The 24,572-nt window shown below is 43.0% G+C and overlaps 1 protein-coding gene across 2 annotated transcripts in view; it reads right to left on the bottom strand.

The window, feature by feature from the left end:
• Positions 1 to 24,572, bottom strand: part of TP53BP2 (tumor protein p53 binding protein 2) — a 70,363-nt gene that overhangs the window by 10,309 nt on the left and 35,482 nt on the right. Inside the window, exons 4-16 of one of the 2 annotated variants that reach the window (XM_019483129.2) lie at positions 22,014 to 22,093; positions 21,053 to 21,154; positions 15,938 to 16,112; positions 14,368 to 14,546; positions 13,818 to 13,982; positions 13,230 to 13,467; positions 11,291 to 11,419; positions 8,730 to 8,878; positions 6,977 to 7,466; positions 5,756 to 6,537; positions 3,600 to 3,737; positions 2,844 to 2,977; positions 450 to 616 (exon numbers count right to left, since the gene is read on the bottom strand). In XM_019483129.2, the coding sequence (XP_019338674.1) occupies positions 450 to 616; positions 2,844 to 2,977; positions 3,600 to 3,737; positions 5,756 to 6,537; positions 6,977 to 7,466; positions 8,730 to 8,878; positions 11,291 to 11,419; positions 13,230 to 13,467; positions 13,818 to 13,982; positions 14,368 to 14,546; positions 15,938 to 16,112; positions 21,053 to 21,154; positions 22,014 to 22,093 (2,928 nt within the window). Of the gene's footprint in view, positions 1 to 449; positions 617 to 2,843; positions 2,978 to 3,599; positions 3,738 to 5,755; positions 6,538 to 6,976; positions 7,467 to 8,729; positions 8,879 to 11,290; positions 11,420 to 13,229; positions 13,468 to 13,817; positions 13,983 to 14,367; positions 14,550 to 15,937; positions 16,113 to 21,052; positions 21,155 to 22,013; positions 22,094 to 24,572 lie in introns of both variants that reach the window. The other variant, XM_014598045.3, reaches the window with a different exon arrangement.

The raw sequence follows: 24,572 nt of genomic DNA, 5'->3' as shown, positions 1-24,572 counted from the left end.
ACAAACAGCTATCCCTTCAGTAGCTGAACAAGGCAGAAAACAGTCCTGCACTTAAATTATGTAACAGCAGGCAGAATACATAAAAAGCTACGGAAATGCCAAATTTACAGCACAAATCTCCAACTGAGCCGAAAACTTGGCAGTAAAACTCTCTTGCTCTTAATTATTCATTCCTAGTTGATATTAGAGCTGAAAGGCACCACACAGGAGCTTGTCAGCAAGTGTGTGTCCATACAGTGGAATACATCACTTCAGTGGGCACATGTTGGTTATTAGACAGCCATCCAATGGGCAAAATTCACTGGTTAGCATCTCAAATCAACTAACGTGCCCTATGATCAATTTACTACTTTGGTCCTTTCAGCAGAGCAGCAATCTAGTAACTGACCTCTGAAGAGGCCAAAAAGGGGCAGCTGATACTCTTCAGAACTCAAACACTTATTGCCTACCATACAGAAATTGGGAGCACTGGGTGTAGCCTTCTTCCATCTCTTCACATTTGTCTGCTGCCGTCTGCATGTCACTGTAGGTCATGGCAAACACAGCAGCACCCGACTCCACAAGGAATTTGCATACCTGGACATTATTGCAAGATGCTGCACAATGTAAGGGTGTCCTGCAAATAAGAGAGAAGACTGGTAGTGAAGCCCAAGACATCTTCACACATGTTGCTGAGTCAGGCTTACTGACTCCTTGGAGCAGACTGCATGGGTAGAGACCCCCAACATATACCTCCAATGAGACAATTTAACTCCTAGTACTAACAGCAGTTGCATTTCCCAGACAACACCAATTTCCAAGCAGCTGAGACACACCCAACCTGCCAGTGACCAGAGAGGCCAGCATGAAAATCTAATTACTAATCATGCTTCTGTTTCCCCAATCGGTCAAATTACAGGAATGCTTACTAGGGCAAGTTAAGCCTTATTAAGATAATCTGTCTGAATTCAGGACTGAAGGACACAGACAACCAGCACTGGGGCTGACTTATCTACACAACAGAATCTGTAAGTACTTACCTGCAGCTGGTTCTGCTGATTCTATTTCATGCCATCTGATTTGCCTGCATGGGTTGCAGGCACCTCCGATATAATCAGATGTACAGGGACATAACAAGAAAGCCTTCTTAGGGTTCTGCACCTAGCAACCTTTAGATGCAATTCCCCCTTTAAGAACTATTCTATGCCTATTAGAAGGAAAGCTTCTTAAACTAAATAGAGGACAAGGGACTGAGAAGAATTTGCAAAACCAAGGCCCAGAATTAACATAACAGAATAAGCTAACAAGTCCCTCATATACTCAATCACAAGAGATAAGTGGTTTTCAAACACACTAGGTTTAATTCAAAAGTGCAGGGATTCTCCAGGATTGCCCTATCTCAGCACAAACTTGGCAAAAAAACTTTCCTGCCCTCAATAATTCATTCCCAAACAACATTAGAGCCAAAAGGCACCAGAGAGGAGCCTGTCAGTAATTGTTTATCCATGGAGGCATTCATCAATTCAGCAGGCACATGCTGGTAAGTTAGACCCTTCCCAATAGGCAACCTCACTAGTTAGCATCTCAAATACACTAAGTCTATGGACAGAAGTTTAAGTGATCAGAAACTGGTTTAAACCTGTAACAGAACAGAAGCTCAGTGCACATACACTAGTTTCAAAATGGCTAAAACTGATTTAAGATAAGCCTAGTTGAATGTAGTATCTGATTTGGGTCAAACCAGTTTAAGTCTGTTATGAAACTTCTGTCCCAGACCCCTTCCTGGTTCAAGTTAAATCAGTCCCCCAGCATCCCAGCATACTTTGCAGCCCTGGGCTGAGCTGTGTTGTCTGCTCCAGAGAGCAGGGCTGGCCCCGCCCCTCTGGTCCGTAGCTGGAGCAGTGAGGACTGGCTGACAAAGGGGGGGGGGGGGGCAAGCCCAGCTGGGGATGCAGCCCTGTCTGCCTGGGGGAAGACAGCCCCCTAGGGCAAACCTTGGCTGGGGCCAGGGAGGGGGGTTAAACACCCTTTCCCCTGGTCAAACTTACTACTGGATGAGACTGTGGGCTACAAATCCCAGAAGCAACTGGAAGCAGGAAGAGAAAGTGATAAGTAACTCCGCAGAGTCCTGCTGCTGTGATTTTGGACTGCAAATCCCAGAGACCTCAGAGGCAGCAGGAAGCATCAGTGAACACAGCCCAGGCTACCTATGTTCCAGAGAGCCGCGCTCTAGCACTCCTCAGCTTCTGCCCTGAGCCATTGCAGGCATGTGACTGCATGTCCTGAACCAAACGTAAATGTCTGTTCACCTCTGTTTCAGTTTAATCTCTGCATCTTAGACTAACCTGCAAAGACTGAACCAATTCAGCCTCAGGCTTTTTGACTGTCTGTACCTAGCCTAAAGGTGTCTTTTGATCAATGATTGGCACAACCCTCCCCACCCAGTAGGGCTCGATACATGTTTTCAAACAATAATACAAGTACAAATTTGCCATGTTTTCACCTCTCTATGTAATTTTACTTGATACCTCACCGAGAATTGTTTATGCTTAAGAGGGCCCACAAGCAGGAAAAGGTCACTAGTCTTGCAGTATCTTTCTTTAGATAAGAGTGAGACCAATGCTAAAGTTGCATTTTCCCATTAAGACCACCCTGCTACTGCAGCAGTCCAAGTCCCTCCCCCCCAGAGCTGGGAGCTCAATGAAAGGAATGCATCTAGTTCTTGCCAGACACAAAGCTAAACCAGATAGTCAAACACGGACACTTCCCACCAAATTAATTCAGGAAAGCCCAGACAGAAACACTGTTTGACAGAAAAATTTTATACTGACACCACATTAAAAGCAAACTAGAAACCATCTTACCATCCATCACTATCTGCAGCATTTACATTCACTCCAAACTGCACCAAGAACTTCACTATTTCTGTGTGACCAGCACACACAGCATTGTGAAGTGCTGTAATTCCTTCATCATTGGGCATGCTAGGATCTTCAACCTATAAGACAGGAAAAAAAAGAAGCTGTTCACATTCCATATTTACAGTTTTGCCAGCTAACCAGGTGTCAGAGTGCAAAAATAGATGTGCTATTGATTTATTCTGCAGGCAGGGCAGAGCATCTGTAAGAGTTATCAGCTTTTAGACGCTATGTATATGAACCATAAACACAATGGAAACCTCTCACATGCTTTGACATGCTCATTGTTAAATTCTGACACACTGAAAAGACAAATCTTTACTAAATTAGCTGGACATTATAACAAAGCAGCATTGTCAAACAGATCAGAACTTGTTTTATATGGGAATTTTGTTTTCAACAACAACAGGTGGTTCTTCCTTGTGTGTTAAAAAGTCACTTGATGCATAACAGATACTGGCAAAAGGAAGAGACCAAGGAATGCTAATACACCATGACAACATTATTCCAAACACTGGATTTGCCAAGGAATATCCAGCATCAACACAGTGGATGTATTACTATCTGAACTGGCTCACGGTCTATGGGAGATCTCTAGGCATCTCCTCAAAATACACTGTCAAAGAACTTAAGGTTCCCTAGCTATATTTTTGCCTATTTAAACTTTGTTTCATACCATCTCTTATAACATAATATCTGTACCTCATAAATGATCCTCTGTACAAGGTCGAATTCTCCCTCTAGGGATGAATCTAAGAGCAATGCAAGAGGGTTGAATTTCACTCTCATTCCATGAGCAATCCTGTCAGAGCCAGTTTTACGCAAGTTTGTCCTCTTCCCCTGGGAAAACAAAACAGGTTTTGTAGGAATTCACATCTAAGTAGGGCAAGAACACAAAGCTGATGCACCAAGAATGATGCGACGTACTTTTGACGGAGGCTTTTACAAGATGTAACTAAATTTCCCACAAGACCCCTCCCCGCCACTTCACTGTGCCATACTGTACACTTCCCGGGGGATTTTGCTTCCCTCTGAAATATTAGGCACTGAGGTCACTGCATAGACTAGATACTTGACTGGTGGTCTCACCTACTCAAGAAAATTCCCATGGTCCTAACCAAAAACATACACACATTAGATATAAATGTTAACAAGACTAAACAAAATTCCAGCTTTTACAGTCAAAGTATGTTATCATTATTTCTTCAACAGCTCTCTCACTGACCAGGAGGAGAAGAAATGATGATGCCGTAAAACACATTAATACCAGATACGAGTTAGGGTCTTCCTGGCTTTGAATAAAACATAAGACATTTCTTAGCAGGAACAGGAGTTTTGGAACCTAGTTTCTTGGGTAACTTCTAGAAAATTTTAAAGAAAATCTGTAGGACTAAGTCTGGTCGTGCCCTAACATTTACACAGCAATGTTGGAAGTTTAATTCTGACTCTTCAAGCAGTCTAAACCCAGCTCTATTACAGAGAATATGTATATATTAAAACAGTGATATCCCCAGCTGGCTATGCAGCAGGAAAAAACACCATTTATAAGGCTATGCAAATGTCTGACAGATGTCAGTGCAACTGATATAAACAGAAATGAGTCAAGTTGACCTCAGCTCTTTTGAAAATAAAGGCAAAATATTCAACAAACAGCAAAGACAACAAACCCGTGATCTGCAAGTAAACAGATATTACTATTCCAAACTAAATTACTACAATGGGTCTGGACTTTTATGTAAGTAAATAGCTTGCCCAACTACCCAATCATCCCAATACAGACAAAGCTTTTTTCCTCTTTCCACATCATTCTCAAATTAGTCCTGAAACAGAGAAGTTTGCAAGGTATGTTAAAAAAAGACTCCAATATAAAACAAACTGAACCAAGTACTTAATTAATATCTGGTAAGTCTGGACTGTTAAAATTCTTCACATTTGCAAGTTTTTGAATTTTCTTTCATTTTAAACAAAGTGAGAAAGCGTAAGTGAGATGCCACAAAAACCCAAAAGATGGGGATGGGGGGAGGGGGAGAAAATGAACCTTAGTGAAAACTGTTGGGTCCTCTGCATTAAAATGATTTGAAATATTCACACTTATGACACAGACAAGGTCTGTGCACAGGTCCCACAGAAGCTTTAAGAGACTGAAAACAGTCAAATATTTCTGTTCTAAAACAGTGCTTGGATGTTATGTTTTGTCATCTCGCTTCATTTCAGTTTATTTTTGCACTTTAAGTGGCCCAGTACACCAAACAGTCTCCATCTTGATTTAAGTTAACACTGATGGGGGGCCGCTACGTAGAATTCAAGTTGCAGAGAATCAAACAATTACATATTTCAGTAAAATTAATGCGAGTAGTTGATGGCCATTTTAAAATAAGTTACTCAACTGAAAAAGAGTGGATTGACACACAAAGTTGCTTGGATAGTGCATGATGAATACGCAATATAATTCAGGACTAAGAATATTAAGTCTTCATCTACTATCAACAATGTAAATAGGGATTTCAAAAAAGCATTGCCCATTTCTAAATCGAATTTTGTTACCTCAGGAAGAAATTAGGCTTGATCAACATGGGGGAAATAAGGCTCAGGCTGAAAGAGGCCTTTCTATAAACTGTAACAAGACGTTACTACAGATTTGCTCTGCCCTGTTCCATGGAACTCAACCACAGTAGTTTCACAAAAAAACAGAATAGCAGTAGGACATCTACAGAGAAGTGCCTCTAGCTTGTTAAGCAACTACTCTATTGTACTGACAGGAAATCTCTATAGGCCAGTATGTAGCTAGAGGTATACATTCAATTGGGAAAACCAAAACATAATCAAGTCTCAGGCTACTGACAGGTTCTGATACTTACAGGAGGCAAGGCAAACTGGCCAGTAACTTCAGGGGGTTGCATACTGAATGGGTCCTCCCCCAATCCCTCTGGCTCTCCAGACGGGTAAGGCGGTGGTGGGTATGGAGGATATTCCTCCATGTATATTTCTAGAGGCAGTGATGCCTCTACACTGGGTTCTTCCATTTCTGGTTGCACAAGTGCATTGCTGTCCAACACTCCCTCGGACAGGGCATCAAGGCTGGCTGAAGGCACAGCCACCTCATTCTGATCTATGCTCTTGTTTTCTGTTTCCTCAATACTGACTGGTTCAGGTGTGGAAGGAACCGCTTCTTTCTCCAATTCTATGCTTAGATAAGGGTTCTGGATTTCCGTTGGGCTTTCAGGACTAACCACAACTGTGGTTTGCTTAGAAGGGTGTGATGGGGTACAGATGGTCTCCATGGCAGCCAGAGTAGTTCTCTGATACAAAAGCTTCTGAATATTAGGCCCATTTGGACCTTCTGGCTCAGTAATGGAGCTACGCTTCTTCAGTGGCCTTGGTGCATTAGATAGCTTCTTCCTCAGGGCCTCCAAGTCAGCATCACTCTGATTTCGGTAAGGGTTGGACAAGAAGGGCAGCAGTTTGGTGGGGCTGAGTGGGCGGGGAATTCTTTCCGTTTCGTGGTTCTCAAGAGCAGCAGATGTTGTCTCAGTTTCAGGCTCTGGACTGCCTGGCTTGCCCTGGCTGGCTGAATAGATGTTCTCAGTCTGCTGTAGCTGATTTTGTGCACCAGGTCCAGCCATCACAGGCTTGCCATACACTAGTGAGCAATTCAGAGAAAGAAAGCGGTAAATATCTGGTCAACAAACCAAACAGAAATGTGACCCGATCTATCTACTGCAGGAAGGAGACAGAGTAATTGTATCCACTTGGACCTGCCAAAAACTAGTCTTATCCAATAGTTGTAAGATAATGCTTGCACTTGAACACAGAAGGATTGTTTTAGAGGCCACGAGAAAAGGACAAATTCAGATTTTTATTACACATCTAACTGGCTTTTTTTTTTTTTAAGAAGTATCAATGCTGTGCACTTAATAAATTCTTTTTTTGATATAGCACTGTAGCCTTCTACATCTTATGTCTACTACTTACAATTATAACAAACTTGACTCCCCAAGGACGGCTATATGCACGCTACAGTTCTCACAGGACATGCTATATTTATTTCAGACAAAAGTGAAATACAACCTCTTCCTTACCACTAGGAAAGTGCGATGCTCTGGTCTGTGCCCTGGTCAAGGCACTCTGCACTGCCTGCTGGAAGTTCTTCCCAGGAGTCTGCTGCTGTGTATACATGCTGTATATAGAACTTGCAGCAACAATCTGTGGCTTTCGAAAGGGTTGAAGGGGGGTCTCTTTGGATGGCTGAGGGGTGAATGGTCTCACAGCTGCTGCAGGTGGGCTCTCCTGTTTAGATGAGGAAAGAATTTGGTCCTGGCTAGTGGAGGGTCCACTTGGGGGCACAGAGATTCTCTGCTGGATCTGCTGAGAAGAATGTGGTGGCTGCTGTGCTGGTGGTTTCGGTTTGTTCCCCATGGATACAACAGCCAAAGGCAGCTTCTGTGGATTTCCATCAGGCTTAGTCTCTGAAGGCGGCAGCTGACTGGTTTGACCAAAGTAAGGCAAGTTGATCTGCTTTGGTTTAGTGGGAACAGGCGGTGGTACTTTTGTCACATTCTTATTGGGAGTCTGAAAAACAACAAAAAAGCAGCCAAGTTAACAAAAATCCTGATCAAGCAGCAGTGCAGTCTGCACTAAAAAGTGTTTCCAGCAGAACTCCAGTTCTGCCAGGAAAACTGGAAGTGTGCTCATATGCCAAGCCCTTCCGCAGCGACAGAACCCTCCACTCTTCCAGAAGACTTATTGTACCTCTGCAGAGTAAGGCTTTTGCCACCACCTGGCAGCCTGCATCAGGTACAGGGAGACAATCCTACATCTCCAGCTAACTGCTGTGGTCCATTCAGAAGCTAGTACCTGCCCAGATTGCTCTTTGGGCTCTGGTAGCAAAACTGAACACCAGAAGCAGGCAGCAAACAGCAGACAACAGCTGACATCAGCTTAGTGTAGACAGCAAGTGTGTTCAAAGTATGTCTCATCGGATCTAGTGGGAAGAAATGAAATGCTCTATGGATAGCACAATAGCTAGATACCTCACTACTTCATAGATTTCATAGACATTAGGGCTAGAAGGGACACCGGAGGATTATCGAGTCCAGCCCCCTGCCTCAGAGGCAGGAAGTCAGCTAGGGTCAAACCCTTTTGCAGTCCTGTTTAAAGCCTATTGATATTCGCAAGAAAGGCTCATGAAAACTTTCCTGCATACAACTCCTGAATAGACCAAACAGTCTCGAATGCTGGGCAGGTGGAAAAGCCTGTTAATGTAAGCAGGTTATGAAGGCATCAATAGCTGCAAGGGTAGATAGGAGGCTTACTAAAATACAAAACACAAGCAGCTTACTTTAACTTTTGTATTCCTTCCCATTTTCAAATTTAGTTGCATCTCTCCAGTTTTTCCACACCCAACCATCCTACATCTCGTAACAAAAGTTTCAAGGAAAATTCTGTAGCAGCTTATTCAAGATCTGAAGGATGCTATCAAATAGCATTAATAGATTCTAAACATACCTGCACAAACCTAAACGTTTGATTTAAAAATACATGCTCTGCCTACTAGCCGAGTTAAAACTAATACTGAGTTCAGAGAGGCTGGTGCCAGTAGCACAACTACACATATACAATCAATACATAGATATTCAGACAGAGTGGCTTGGTATCACTTGCAAGAATTACCTGCTCATTTTCTTTTATCCAGGCTATTCCCTTCAAGCAAGACCCAGAGATACTAGTGGATTCCTTTAAAGGTATATCTGCATTATCTAATTTTTCTGCATTCCAAGAAATCCATCTAAATAAGTCAAGTATAGAAGCAAGGACTAAGCATTTTCTGCATACCTGAGCATCGCGCAAGAGATCTTCACTGCTCTGGTTTTTCCTAAGTGGGCCCAGGGTTGATATACCAGCAGACTGATCAACCGAGTCAAACATTGAGAAAGGACGCACCTTCTTCTCCTTTTCTCGCAGTGGAGTTTCTCCATCACCAACTGAAAGGAACGTCAGGATCAAGAGAGACATTTGGGATCCAAACACACACACAAACAGACCTGCTCTGTGCAGCAACATCCCCCCTTCTTACATGCATGTACATAGGCACATACAAGGATGGATCCAAGATCTGGTAAAGGGGGCTGTGGGAGCCTCTTCCCCTGCAACCCACCAATGCAGCAAAATGGGCCATGGGGGCCTCTGGGGACATTTTAATGTTCCTAGAGCTGGTAAGAATACCCCCTTCCCTTCCATGCTCAAGGACAGATCCCCCTCAACTGTAGCTGCTGCCTTCCCCACTGTCCCAGGGGTGCACCAGTACAGCTGCACCACCCTTTCAGATTGGACCAGGCCAAGGAGTCTCTGTGGACTCTAAGGTCCCCAAAGCAGGTAAGAACCCCGCTTCCCCTTCCCCTACTCCTCTGCCAGCAGCTGCTGCTTTCCCTGCTTTCTCAGGGATGGGGAAAGTTTCAAAGCCACTCCTGCCCGCTCCAGCCTGGCTGCATGGGGGCTGGGCTCAGCTGGGAACAGGGACAGTGGTAGCAATGGGAAGGAAAAGGTGAGTCCCCATTACCTGTGACTGCTCCAGGGAGACTGGGCAGGGTGGGAGAATTCATCTGCCCATCCCACCTGCTGCTGCCACTGTTTTTAAGTCCATCCCCCATGCAGCCTACCTGGAGTGGGCAAGAGCAGCTTTGAACCCTCCCTTCCCCCACAGCAGGGAAAGAAGCAGCTACCAGCAGGGGAGCAGGCTTCTTATCTGCTTAGGGGACCTTAAAAAAAGTCCCCAGAGGCTCCAAGCCTGGTCCAATCTAAAAGGTCAGTGCAACTGCACCAGTGCACTCCCTCTGGATCCACCCCAGTGTGTGTGTGTGTGTGTATATATATATACACACACACACACACACACACACACACTAGCCAACTGCCCATCAAGAATGAAAGGGGGGGGGGAGCAGGCGGGGATGGAGCCCCATGCCGCCCACCCGCATCTGGGCCTGCTCCCCCCACCACTTTCCTCCTGCTGCTTGGGGTCTGGGCCCACTCCCCACCCCTGCCCACAGCAGTAGCCGGGGGAGGGGAGGAGCAGGCCCAATGCGAGAGAGGACCGGGCCCAAGGGTGGGGAGAAACGGGGCTGCCCTGGTAGGAGAGGGGGGAAGTAGCAGGCCCGAGCCGACCTGGCAGTGGTGGGGGGGGGGATGGGAGGAGTGGGCTCGGCACCAACACGGGGGTGAGGAGGGAACTCGCTCCTCTCCTCCCCCATCTGCTGCTGTGTTGGACCGGGCCCACCTACCACCACCGCAGCAGGCCAGCTTCTTACCCAACTCGGGCCCCGCCTTGGGCCCAGGCCCACTCCTTCCCTCCCTCCATCGCCACCGCCAGTGTGCCCACTCCTCCCCCTGACCCCCCCAGGTCAGGCCCGCTCCTCCCCCCACTGCCACCACATCAGCCCTGCAGGCAGCAACAACGGAAGAGGGAAGGGGCGGGCCGAGGCCAGCGCTGGTGCCCTCAGCCCCCCACAGCGTTCCAACCCCACTCCCCTCCTGCGCCTGCAAGGAGCAGGGTGGGGGTGGCGCAAGGCCAGCTCCAGTGACTTTGCCCCTTCCCCTCTACTCTATCATTGCCACCCGCAGGGAGCAGGGCAGGGGGGGCGAGTCCAGTGGTGCTGCCCCGCCCCCTGTTTCATCCACTCCGTTGCTGCTGCCTCCAGGGAGCAAGGCACTGGCCTCACCCCCTCCCCCATCCTGTGTCCCCACCATCATGGCGGTGCACTGCCACTTGTCCGAGTGCTGCTTTGCACTCTGATTGGTTGTTTGTCAGCCAATCAGAGCACGAATAAAGTGTTATGGACAGACAGACACAGACAGACAGATTAAGGCTTTTATAATATTAGAATAATCACAGAATCAGAGAAGTAGGTCTGGAATGGACCTTGGGAGGTCATCCATTCCAACCCCCTGCCCAAGGCAGGCTCATTGCTATCCAAAGCATTCCATACAAATCCATTGCCTAACCACTGTTATATTATAAAAGTATATGTTATATATGCAAGTCCTTTCCTGTAATGCCTTACTCAAGACCCAAAAGGGAAAAAAAAGTAATGTGATAAGCTGTCAACAAAGCAACAGCATATTTGCAGCCAGTATGTTCTACTACAGCACCATCCAGACTTATAGGTCTTAAACTCTTCACCTCTTTTCCCACACATACCCTTGTAGATTATTACAACAAAGCTATGAGCAACCAACTGAAACAGTAACTCTAAATTCTAAACCAAATTAAAAATTTGAGCTGAGGCCTAGAAAAGAAACATTTGCCATTAACAGTTTCTCCACAGTTTTTAGATTACCAAATGCGAGTAAGAAACAAAATAAAAAAAACCCTTTTGTACGGGACAAGTAAAACTCACATTGCCCTTCATTGGTCACATTTCCTTTGGCTAACATGGAGGCTGGTACTTGACTAACAAGGCTGTCTGCATTTGAATTGTTCCAGTCAGAAACAGATGGTAGAGGCTTTGAACCTGGGATTGTAGGACCTAGTGTGTAGGAGGAGGAAGAAAGAAAAAAACAGATTAAACTAAAACAATTCTCACTGACTGCTGCACTTTAGATTATTCCTGAAATTTGTTCATCCAACATTTTTCTTAAATCCTAAATTTTGTTTTATTACTCTAGATTTCACTAGGCTTTCAGAAGAGGTTGCCTTGACATTTCAACATAAAGACTAAGAAAACTCCAAATTTATCAAACCAATGAAGCTCACTGGTTTCAGCTCTCACTTGCATCTTGATAATGAACCATTTTTGAGCAAAAATTCTTCTAGATGTCTTTTACTGGCCAGTTTCTAGTTAATAAGGAAACTATTCTTGATTGAAAAAAAAATCAGAATCAATAAAGCAAGGCACTGAGTGGGAAGTAATGGGAAAGCATTTCATAGAAACTGAAATATGTGATACTTTAAAGCAGAAGTAAAGCCAACCTGTAACATCCAAAAGAGCAGAAAAATCATTCATATTTCAACATGAAAGCCGTGGAATTGGAAAGGGCTAAACTTTAAATTTACCAAAATAGGTATCAAGCCTGCTTCAAAAACAATTAAACTGATGTGTGCATCTTGCTCTTATTTTTGACACTGCAAAAACTCAAAAGTTATCTATAAACTTAAGGTGGCACCCTTCTTACGCTGTAGAAATATTTTTCAAATACTAACAGCAAGCAGGCAACAAAATTTATATCAAGTATCAGAAAAGGCCTCTCTCATAACCAGTAACTGCCCATTCTATAGAAGTGTACGAAGCAGAGCCTGAGTGGGACAAGCAACCAAGCACTACAGAAAGCAAGGTTTCTTAAACATGATGTATTTGACAAATTGCTAAAAGAAGCATTTGGGTTTTACTCTATTCAGGGCTCACAGTCCACTCCAGGAGTTTTGGTTTCTACTTCCAAAACCAGAAAAACTGAAACTGCTTTTCCATTTACTAAAGCATCTGGTGCAATGGCCATTTCTTTTTAAACATTCATGATCACAGAAGCAGCAAAGTAAAACGGGCACAAGTATTCTATTCAGCTCTTCCATCATTTAGGAAATGGGATTTTTTTTTAAATACATTTTTCTTTCAACTGCATTTTGGGGCAAGATTACATACAGAGCCCATGCATACCCCATAGATGCTCCCCTTTTACTAGCAAGAGAGGACAGAACAAGGAATCAGACTACAGACCCCTAACAGAGCAGTGTGGCATCAACAGGTCAACATGATTATTTTTTATAAATTTTTCCCTAAAATAAAAGGATAAAAGGTTTGATTGTTTGTGAAGTGTTTGACATCTTCAGAATTCTCACCACTGTCAGGGTACAGGAATTAAGAGAAGTCTCCCTAATCTAAAACTGAAGGCAGAACAGTTAACCATTTCTAAAAATTACAGCGAATATCTTTTACACACAGTAGAGTAACTATTGTTAGTTTAAAGTTTGTAAAAAACTCTTCCAGCGCTCCACTGTTTTGCATTTGTTTACACAAACTCCAATTTCTGATTAGAAGATTATGTAACCATGGAAAAACATGGACTTTCGGCTAAAATAATCTGCTTTTTTCTTTTGTTTTGTTAAAACAGATTAAAGACATTCCCTTACAACATGAAGGTTAAAACCAACCAAACAAAGTAGACGTTGCCACTTCCAGATACAAGAATAGAATGGAGCAGATTGGTTTTCATTTAGCAGAAATACTGTTTGAAGTTTCTATGTACTTATCTAACTATCTGGAGTAAGAATGCAAGCAAGATCAGGAGAACAGAACAGGAAAACATTTTTGCAGAATGACCACAAATTGAAAAATAAATTACCACCAGGTGCTTTTGCTTGCAAGACACTCCCAGCTCTCATGTTTGGCAGTGTTTGTGTTTTCAGTGGACCATCAGGTGCCTGCAAGGTTGAGCTGCTGTCTGGAAATGCAGGTTTCACCAGAAGTTCAGGCCTGGAGGCAACGCGTGGCATAGTGGAGGACTGGATATATGGACCTACTGCTGCCACTCGACTGGGAGGGGATACCACTTGCTGAGGTGAATTCCCATCTGAGGAAATCTGAATAAAGAAGGGGAACCATCATTAATATTGCAATGCACACCACAGGACATGCAAACAGGAGACAAAGGCAAAAAAGTAGCAGGGCTCCTTTATAAAAAAGAGCTTTTCAGGTCCAGACAAATATACACTAGCCCTGCAAAAACAGGATACGTGACTTTGCCCATAAACAACTAAGTAGTTAAATACCACTGCAACAAGAACAGCACTTGAATACTACAAAACTAGATCTACCTTGGAGTAAAGTTTAGCACTAGAACAACATTCCCCACCAAGCTAGGTCTTAAGACTATTTTGGCAGCAAACTAAAACAGAATTATGCTTCTGTTATTAAAATATCCTGCACTTACTGGTACATTTTCCTTCTGCTGCAGTGCTGCCTTCTTTTTCCACAGGCGCTCTCTCAGCTCATTAACACGTTTATCCATGACTGCCACCTCGGAGTTGCGCTTGTTTAAACACTCCCTCTGTTGCTGCAGCTTGGCATTCTGCTCTTGGTTCAGTTTGTTCCTCAGCTGAATATATTCAAGACGGTGAGAGGAAAACAACAAAACCAAACCAAAAATCAACTTTCTGGAGGGAAAGCAGGAAGTTCTTAGAATTCTAATAATTCTAAAAGCTGAAAAAGTAAAGTCAAGTTCACCAATTCAAGTTGCTTTTTCTTGTGTTCCCTAACATGATGATTAATTGTATTGTAATATACAAACCTTCTCAATGCTGTATATTCCACCTGTTCTCCTGAATCGGACTAACATGCTACACCCTCACGAGCCTGAGCAGACCATGCATCTTTAGCTTTTGTTGCAACAGCAATTAACTCTCTTTCCGAGGCAAGAAGCGACCCTCCCAACTTTTAGCTGCAACTGGGAATTCTGATCTGGAAAGCAGATTTGACGTTACCTGCAGCTCCTTGTACAGCCGGTCAAGTTCAGCAACAGCTGACTGGTTGTCATGGTAACCATCAATTCGGCCATTCTTCAGCATCTCCAGTTGTCTGGTAAGTTCCTCTACCTTTGACACAGCCAGTACCAGCTCTCGCTGCTTCTGGTGGAACAAACTGTTCATCTGTTCGATTTCTTCTACTAGAGAAGAAGAGGCACACAATAGCCGCAGTTGAGAAAGGACCAAATGCGAGTTGCTTCCAGGCAGCAGTTAAAGGGACAGAGAGCACCCTGCAGTTCTTCAAAACAGCCCAGGAACCAGGTTTCCAACATACAGTTAGACTGCTCAGACACAGGAATCTATTGCAGGCAATTCTCAGTTTAAGAAGCTTCCCCACCCCCCTCCTTAGTCTTTGCAATTAGGCAGCAGGACAATTCATTTCCAGCAAATCGTGAAGCTTTATCAACTCTGCACCTCAATATGCTCAGCCCAGTCCACTGATGATGAATAAAAAAAAAAGAGGAATATTGCTTTGATCGTTTGAGGGACAGAAGAGTAGAAAAATGAGGTCATTAGTACAGAATCAAATTATTAGTTATCAGGATGTACTTTATCTGGATAAAGCTAAATCCAGATTTCCATGAGAGCTGCACCAAAAAAAGACTAACTATCTTTAGACAGGCACTTATGATATGCAGAGTTTTTAGTTTAGGTGGTCTGAGTTTAATGAGTAAATACCCAAATTATTAGTTATCCGATCAATATTTCTTCAGAGCTCTGTATGGGCTTTCAGGGGTATAGCAAACACTACTATACTATTCAATCAGGTCCTCTTCTAGCCCACATACATCAAGTAAAAGACCAAAAAAATGTTTAAGTAACTAATGAGACACAACAAGTCAAACAAATGTCATTCAAGCTGCATTAAAAATCCTTCCAAGGTCTTCCTCCACTTTTCCTTACTTTGCTGCTTCACAGCTTCTGCCTTTTCACTCACAATTTGAGGTTTTTGCTCACTATATTATCTATGTGAATTACATTGTAAGCTTCTCAGGGAAAAGGTTTTGCCTTGCATTATAGTTGCAATGCACTGTGCATCATTTTGATGCTTAAAGAATATCTTTTCATTTAACTCTTACACCACAGCTGCAGCCAAGGACCAGAGCTACAGGTTGGTGGGGGGAGGAGGAGAAGAGAAACATGTGAATTGATATGAAGTCTGAAATAAAGTATTGGCTATGTGACCAACTGGCCAGGATGGGACATGCCTACCATCATCTGGTGGCAAATTAGACTGCAGTTTATTTTTGCAATTAAAAATAAAATCACTTCCTGAACAGCATCATGAACAATATTACCAAACAGCACATGCATCTTTGTGAGAGGATGAAGAGTATAGATGAAGGGTGTTAACATCAAAGAGGGAAAAGTTTGTCAGTGAAGCACTAAGGGAGTATTAACAGGGAATTAAATAATTTTAGAAAACAGTCAACAATGCAAATTTTAAATGAAAGTTCCACAGTGCAAGAGTGTTTTAAGAGCATTTATGCAGATTCCCACCACAATCTTACCCCCAGAAGCACCTCACCTAGTTTGCCATTACTAAGTCTCTTCTGCTCAACATGACCTTTGAGCGCTCTCACTTTCTTCAGCTTGGCTTCCTGATTTTCAGCTATTTCCTTCAGTCGCTTAAGCTTTTCCTGTTCAGCAGCTTGTTGTTGTTGTCGTTGGTCCTGCTGTTTCAGGAATTTCAAACGCTGCTCCTGCAGGAACAGGCACAAGCCAATTCAACAATTACTTTTTTTTAACTACATTATGGAAATCATGGTAATGCAGTGGTCTCAGGAGAGGAAAGCAGTGTATGTCACAGGCTGTACAAAGACTCAGACATTTGACTGTGGGACAAACCTCTGAGTCATGATCACAGTGAATACAAATAATAGCAGGTAGGAGGATTACAGAAGTGGCAAAAGTTTCAAATGGGGAGACAAATGCACAGCCCTAGAACCCATACTCTGAACCAATCAAATTTATCCTTCAGGCATTAGCTGGAACCGTTCGAGTCGACTCTTTAAACGGTAAACACAGTCAGGAGTCACTGATATCCTACTACTAAACTCAGCAACTGCTTGCAGTTTTCCATAGATTAAAGTCAGAAGGGCCCACTAGATCAGTGGGATCCAATCTTTTTGGCAGGGGTGCCACAAATTAACCCTGTAACCTCCTTGAGTGCCACTCCAATCCACTTCCACTGTCTGATCTGCTTTCTGCTTCCTGCCTGATTTACTTAGCGTTCTGCCCTGTCTGCTACTGGACTGCCTGTCCTTTCCCCAAGCTGCCATGTGTCAAACACACACAGACTACTTGTGGTAGCTATACTGCAGGATGGCCACCCCTGCACTAGATCTAGTCTTGTGATTCTCAGATAGGGAATGTTGCAAATTTCTGGAGGATACCTGAGAAGGGGTAAATATAAATAAGGATAAAGGAAGAAAAACCATGAGGGAGTCTGCAATATCCCTTCGTTTGTGAGAGAGGTTACTGCAGGGGTGGGAAAATATTGCAGGTGGAGGACCACTTAATGAGGTTTGGTGAGCTTTCGAGGGCTGCGTGGGTAGCCCTACCTCTTCAGTTGCCCCACCTCAGGTCACCGTCTTGGGACTGGAAGTCCCACCATCTATCCCAACCTTTGCCACCAGAAGTCCCTCCCCTTGCCCCACAAAAGTACTACTGTTGGGGGGGGAGGGGAGGAAGAAGGGTACCATCTTAGAACCAGAAGTAAAAGTAAAACCAGATCATACACTAAAAGTCAAACATCTACTATAACATATTTTAATTTTATTACAAAAAATATTTTTGTCATGATTTATGTAGTATATATACAGGTGATTTGCATAATAGATCAAAAATAAATTCTTGGTCTTGTATATTGTGTGGGGTCGTGGGGGGCAGGGTGTGGGTGTATGGCATTTGTGGGGTATGAGGGAGAGTGCAGGGGCTGGAGGGACCCCCTCCACATTCCCTGCATAGCTAAGCAACAGGTTGGGGGGGGGGGGGGGGGGGGGGGGGGGGAGAAGGTCAGGGTACTCATCCCCAACATTTCACAGCAAAGGCAGCTGGTTTCAGCACATGGGGCTTCCCATGCTGCAGGAGTGCAGGGGCTGCACATGTGCGGTGGACAGCGCCAGTGATAGAGATGGCCTAGCAAGGGCTGCACTCCTTGCCATGATGTTCACAGTGCTGGCTGGAGCTACCCCGAGTACCCCCATCTGATGCTGCTACTGGTGCCTGCCATAGCTGCGCACCATGGAGGAAGAGTGTGTGTGTGTGTGGGGGGGGGGGGGGGGGAGGGTCTCCAAACTCCCCCACCCACCCTCACACCCACACCCTGCCGACCTGAGCTCCATGCTACTGCCACCCCCCTGGACGCAGGCTCCAAACTGCCGCTAGCCCCATGCTCTGCACTCCCACCCAGCTGCAGCTCCGCCCCTGCCCCCACCACTCCTCTACCTGCTGCTTGGAGCGAGCAGGATACCAGGGAGCTGAGCAGGTCCCTGGGACTGCAGCAGTGGCAGCAGCAGCCCTGCCTAGGACCTGCCTGCTGGCTGGGCCAGGCCCTTCTAGCCGTAAGGGAGGGAGAATGCATCAGTGTAACAAACTTAGAGGGGTACATGACTGAAAGGTGTGAGAACTACTGACCTAGTCTGATTTCCTGTGTATTGTGAGCTATTAAATTGCACCTGTTTTCTCCTGTACTGAACCCGGTAAGTACATTTAGAGAAAGACTGGATGCCTTTCTAGAAAACACTTTAAGATATGGAGAATCCAACTGCCCACTGTAGCTTGTGGTTAACGGAGAATAGTTAATCAGTGGTTTCCCAAGCACCCATCGAAATCTCAGGTCCAACATTTTTCAAAAGTGTTCGACTAGCATGTCTGGTTTGTGCTCAGCACTTTGTCAAAAATCAAGACCCTTTAAGGCACCTAAGGTTGGGCATTCAAACTTTAAGGCATGCAAAATCAAGAAAAGGCAGAAGTTGCTTTAACAGTTTGCAGCACCTGCAGTATGTGCTGCATCAGTTTGGAGTTTGAATCTAGTACTGGTTAACCAACTAGCATCACAGCACCCCCGTTAAAAACAGGTACATCTTCTTATCTTGGGAGTTTATCAGGAAAGATTTAATTAAAATTCCTCTTGAGCACAGAGGATACAACTAAAAGGAGTAGAAAGCTTGTGTATGGGAACAGGCCAGACTTTCTAGCAGTCTTTCAGGAAAGGAAGAGGCAACTATCCCAACTATGCAGCTGGTCCAATTAAAGATATCACCCTAAGAAAACCTTTCATCTAGCAAGAAAAGAAGGGGCATCTTAACTGGAACAGATCCTTCTGTAAAACAGCCAATAGAGAACTTAGTAGCAAGGTCCAGACTGCAAGGCAAACCTCCCTGGTGGGTAGTCATCTGTCCTGTTGGTGCAGGCCCAGAAAAACAACTACAAAAGGGACTGTAGTATGCAAATTCATTTTTTCTTGTATGGTCTCTTTAGAAAGAAATATATCTAGCTTTCTTATTTCTCATTTAAAGATGTGACAATTCAACAATACTGCTATTTCAAACTCTACAAGCTATCTCTGTTCCCTGTAACTGATGACTCCTGGCTCTAAACAGTTACATAACCTGGCAAATAGAGCCTAAAAGCAAAACATCCTTGATAACATGATACCCTACTCTATCTAGTCTAGAGGGACTACAGAGACGCCACTCTGCCCTGATTAAGTTATACAGGTAAAGTAAGGATTTTTTTTATGATAATTTCTTACTGGAACAATTGTATTGTTGGGAGGCTCCAACATCAGCCCAACTACCACAAGTACAGTATAGGAGGCACTTGCTGGCAGCTTTCACTTTGAGAGGAAAACTTCAGTTACTCGGCACAGGTGGGTTCAGCTAGCAACTTCCCACTTTCCTGACACAGCACCTCTGGGTAACATATCTCCCTTGAATGCTTGCACACTGCCAAATGCAAATGAAGACTAAGCCCTGGTGGATATCATTTTGAGAGTGAGATTTAGTATTAAAAGACAGTATACCACTGTGTAGTTGCTATAGCAGCACTTGAGTAAGACTTACTGAAATATGAGCAGACTTAGCAAACAGCATGAGAAAAACTAAAGTGTTTCAATCACGTATAAGTGTTTGTGCATTAACCCTTTCACTTCTACAGAAAGGTCTATTGATTCGGATCATATAACAAAGGATGACAGCCAAGGAAACTGTTTTCCTCCCAACCTAGTCACCTTCTACATCTCTTGCCCTTCCCTCTTGCCCCAACTCCAATACACACTGCAAGAGCCCATCTCCAAACAAACCTCCCAATGCTTCTCCCTCCCATCCTACCTCCCAACCTAGCCAATTCTCTTTGGCTCATGGCATCTCTCTCTGATTTCTCTCAGCCCACAGCTACCACCAACAATAAAGGCAAGCAATGGGACCTGGCAAGAGAGAAGCTGGGTTTCTAGAAGAGAAAGGAGGATTAAACAAGACTAAATACGTTTCCAAGAGTCCCAATACAGTCCTCCTTCCCTAGTGCAGAACACCCTGAGACCCAGGGAAGCTCTCCCACCCCATTAACTGGAAACACTTCATAATGTTCTCGGGGGTGTTGGTTATAGCTGGGTTGATCTAAGGATATAGGCAGACAAGGGTTTTTGGGTAAATGTGATATCTTATTAGACCAAATAAATAAAAATTGTGAACTAAATATAGATATTGGATTTATAGCACATTATAACCTTCCTGCCATCTGATAACCCCAGCTAACCTCTCTGCATTTGCTCAGCTACATTTTATCACTGGTCAACATTTTCCTCTTTTGTGTTTTTTTCCCCCCCCACCTACCTGTCTGGCAACCATTCCCTTCTTACCCTCTGATTTTCCCTACCACACATTTGCATTTTCACAGACCCGCATATTAGCTTAAGCTTCTATTCTACCTAAAAGAGTACACAAACACCAGCAGGGTGCCTGAAGAGTGTTTCTGTCCAGAAGCTTGTAAAGAACAATTTTTCCAACTATTTAATTGGTCTAATAAAAGATCTCATTTACCCAAAGAATTCTGTCTGCTCATAATGTTCTCAGAATTTAAAAAGGTTTCATTTGACAATTGAATTCCCTGGGATTCCTTGTTCTGTCATCAGTTTTGCTGAACAGTATCTGCCAACTTCTTTAGTAAGCACATTTGTAAGTTATTTTTCATCAAATACTTTCCATCTTATCCAGACAGGGACCCTAGGAAACCAGACATGTTGAACTTTATAATGAAAAAGCAAGAGAGCATGACAGCAGATTCCTGTACCCAGAGACAAAATCCAAGCAAATCCCAGTGAATCCCAGTAAACAGCTGGTCAATATACAGGGCACAGTGGGGGTTGGCAGAGCTGTTACAATGAATTGGTGTATTACTCCCCATCCTACAAGCAAGCTGGGCATTAGTAACAGCATTTTATTTTAAAAGTGTTCTGTCATTTAAGCTGTCCCAAATAAATCTTCTCTCATAAAAATCACTGCAAGGAACCAGAGACTTATTCAGGTTAGCCTCCTTTTGTGTGTTTGTATGTTAAAGTACTGAGCGTACTCAGAAAAAAGAAAAAGTGCTCTTCCAATCTTTTGTTCCTGGACTGTAAACAAACTTATTTCAAGTATACCTTGTTAGCTAGCATTTGTTGTTGAGCTTCAATCTGCTGCTGTTGGCGTGAGGCCATTTCCTGTAGTTCAGCTAGAGTCATATCCATCCTGGGGGTGGTGACCTGCAGATGAAAATCCAAACTATGATGAATGAAATGCTTTCAGATATAGAAAATGCGTGTTCAGCTCAGAGGAATACTAAGTGATGAATCAAAGCCTTTGGAAGGAGTGCTCTGCATTCTAATTGATCTGCTCATTCCATCTGCAATAGTTCTGAATCTTCCAAAAAAAATCTTTATAGAATAAATACCCGAATAAATATTTATTGATTTAAATGAAAATAATGGAAAATTAACAACAACACGACCTTTTCTATTGAGACAATTACAAACCACTTAAACCTGCTTGGCTACCATTTGGTACCATACATAACGGCATAGTACAAGCTTGCAAGATAAGGAGCCCTCTGTCCACAATCCAGCACTTAAGCACAATCCCATCTTTAAGCACTTGACAAGTCCCACTGATATCAAAATAGCATGCAAGTACATTTACACAATATTTTCCAAAGCACCTTTTTTAAAAGGGCCCTTCTGGATTAAGTCCAGCACAAATTTAAGTGCTTTGACAAATTGGGGCCAAAGCATTCATCACCTTGCAAGACAGACTGACAGCACTGGAGACTGCAAATTGCTCCATTCAGTCACTGGACAAATATAGTGTAGGCTTCCCTGCACCACCGTTGCCAATGTGCTGACACCGGTGATGTGACAGCGATAGCACATGAAAGCTCTAAAGTTCAGTTTATTCCCTTGACAACTTCTGTAGAGATGCTAAAAACTGGAAACAAGAGTGACAAGTGATGGAGAGTTTTCATTGAAGGAACTGGTCACATATTTCAGCACAGGCCCTAGCAATCGATCAAATACTTCCCTTTGGTTGCCAGTTCTGATTTGCACCAACAACTCAGAGATCACTTACTCCATTCTCTGTTCTCCGACCACCAGGCATTTTTACACCATTCCTCTTCAGACCCGGGTCCTGAGACCTCTGACCAGTCCCTAGATTAAAACATAGAAGAGAAAGACGGATATTTTAAAAATAGCTCTACTCTCTCATTTAGACAAAACATCCTTGTAACACACCCCCTTTGTTTTATTTTCAGTATAAACATAGTGTTTTATTGCCATCAATACTATAATAAACTTTGCTGCAGACCCTGGATATTTTACCTCCATTTACTGGCTGTTCAACAGATAAAATGATCTCATCTTTGCCACACTGTACCTGGCCACTTTCTTCAAGGAAATTAGAATGATTCTAAACAAATTGGATCTAGCATTTACACAAGCAAGTTGATGGCACGAATGCAGTCTTCTTATTTCATAAGGATAGGAACTGGCCTTATTTCTTGCTACAGAACATGTGTAGTTCACATGGGTGGATAGAGAAGAATTCCAAAGTGCAGCTTAGTCAGCCCACACACGAATACTGAGAGTTTATTCTTTACTCTGATGCAGGGAATGATGTGTAAGCCTGATGGTTTGTCTTGGCATATATTGGGGGAAAAAATCATAAACTCACTTTCTGAACAAGATATTCTTTACTTTGCTATACAAGTTCTTTAAACATGAATTTATAATTTGGTCACTCTGCTAGATGCACTTCTGAAGCAAATCTGCAAAAATTCCGAAACAGGAACATGCTATTAGGTGACAAAGCAGTCTTAATGAAATCCTGACCCATTAAAATCAACTGCAACTCTCCTCCCTTTCATTTTGTGAAGTCAGGAATTTTTCTTCTTATGACTTTATGCAGAAAACAAGGATACTAACAGTCATTTTTCATTAAGTCATAACAATGTCTAGACAGACTCTGTGATACAGGTATCTTCATCTCTACTTTTCGTGGTGACTTAATGTCAACATTAATTTCTGATTCCCAAGATTGTTAAAAATGGCCTTATATTAAATAAAGCAAGTCCTTAAAGCCAAACGCCACTTAGGCTCAACAGATTCCCCCCCTCAGCCAGCAGACATCTTGCACAGGTGACCCTGTTGTTAGAAAAAGACCTGCATATCACACTCCCTTCTGCCAGCCTCCACCTACAGGATATAAACTCCTTGAGATACAGCACACCTAAGTAATTCTTATAGAGGAGATGATCTGGACCAAGCTATAGGTAACTAAAGCAGTTTGAAACCTTCATTTGGATGCTGCTTTTAAGCTTACTCCATTGAGAAGAGTGTCTAAACCTTGCCACTTTGCCATTAAAACTTGTCATTTCAATCTATAACCAAATACTTGAATCCTCTATATAGAAAAAAAGCGGTTAGCCATATCAGTCTGGAGCCAGGCAGAGAACCACCTTAAAGCAGTGGTTCTCAACCTTTTTAGACTCAAGGCACCACTGCACACATTTTCTGAATTTACTAGCACCCCATTTGAAAAGCCATCTTTCCAGTGCCTTTTTCAGACCAACTATGCCTGCCCCGAGTATATTAAGACTCAAAATACCTTAAAATATAAGATATTTTAAGACTATTATTAAACATGACAGTGCTCCTGCCTTGCTTTGGTCTTGATACAGCTCCTGCTGATTTGAAGCAAAAACATTACCAGTAATCCTTCTGCTTTAGATCTTGATGAGCTTGGACTAACAAAACTACATCTAGCAGCTCAATTGTGCAGGAAGTGGGTTAGATAAATATGGTTTTTAGCATTAGATTCACACTCCTCATTGTATCATTACCATCATCATCATGCAATTTCTTGAGCTTTAAGATTTGCTTACCCATTTTATGGCACATTGACTTTCAAGTTTAGTACATACATTAACATGGAATTTGCACCAGGAGAAATGGGCAAAAAACCTAGCAGAGTCACTTAAAAGTAAACATCTTTAAAAGACTGCACAGGAGAGTACTAGGCTGATTATGAACATTTTGTAGACAGAATAACTGTTTTTTACTGCATTGCAATTCTAGTTGATGAGCCATATTAGGAAGAATTTTAAGATAACCATCAGGGACACAATTTTAAAACACCAAAATATGAGGAGTTACATAAACAGCTAGAAAATGGTAACATAATCCATCTTTTGATTTTGCCAAGTAAAATTTACTGACTTTCTAACACAGCAATAAAATACACTCCAGGTAAAATATAGAGAGCCCAGATTATGAATAAATTATTGAGACTGAATTGAGCAAAGGTCAAAGTAATTATAGCATATTAAAACAGACACCAGATGCAGGGTACTTTGCTCTTGTCAATCTATTTAATATGGAATAATTTGAAATAGTATGGTGATGACCAGCTCTGGAAAACCTAAAGCTAGATGGATAGAAAGAAGCTTATCACATATGGACTACTTGCTCATACAAAAAGTAGGAAAAAATAGCCTATGACCTTCACTATCTCGATACTGACTGGAAATTAATCAATAAAAGACCTTCAAGTTTCACAGCAAGTCTCATTTTTGGTGGTAGGTAGCATAGCAAAATGAAGTTCTAAACACAAAAGTTCCCTGCCCAGAGC

Source organism: Alligator mississippiensis, chromosome 1 (genome assembly GCF_030867095.1).
Source record: "Alligator mississippiensis isolate rAllMis1 chromosome 1, rAllMis1, whole genome shotgun sequence".
NCBI lineage: Eukaryota > Metazoa > Chordata > Crocodylia > Alligatoridae > Alligator > Alligator mississippiensis.
This window is presented reverse-complemented; position numbering and strand designations above follow the sequence as displayed.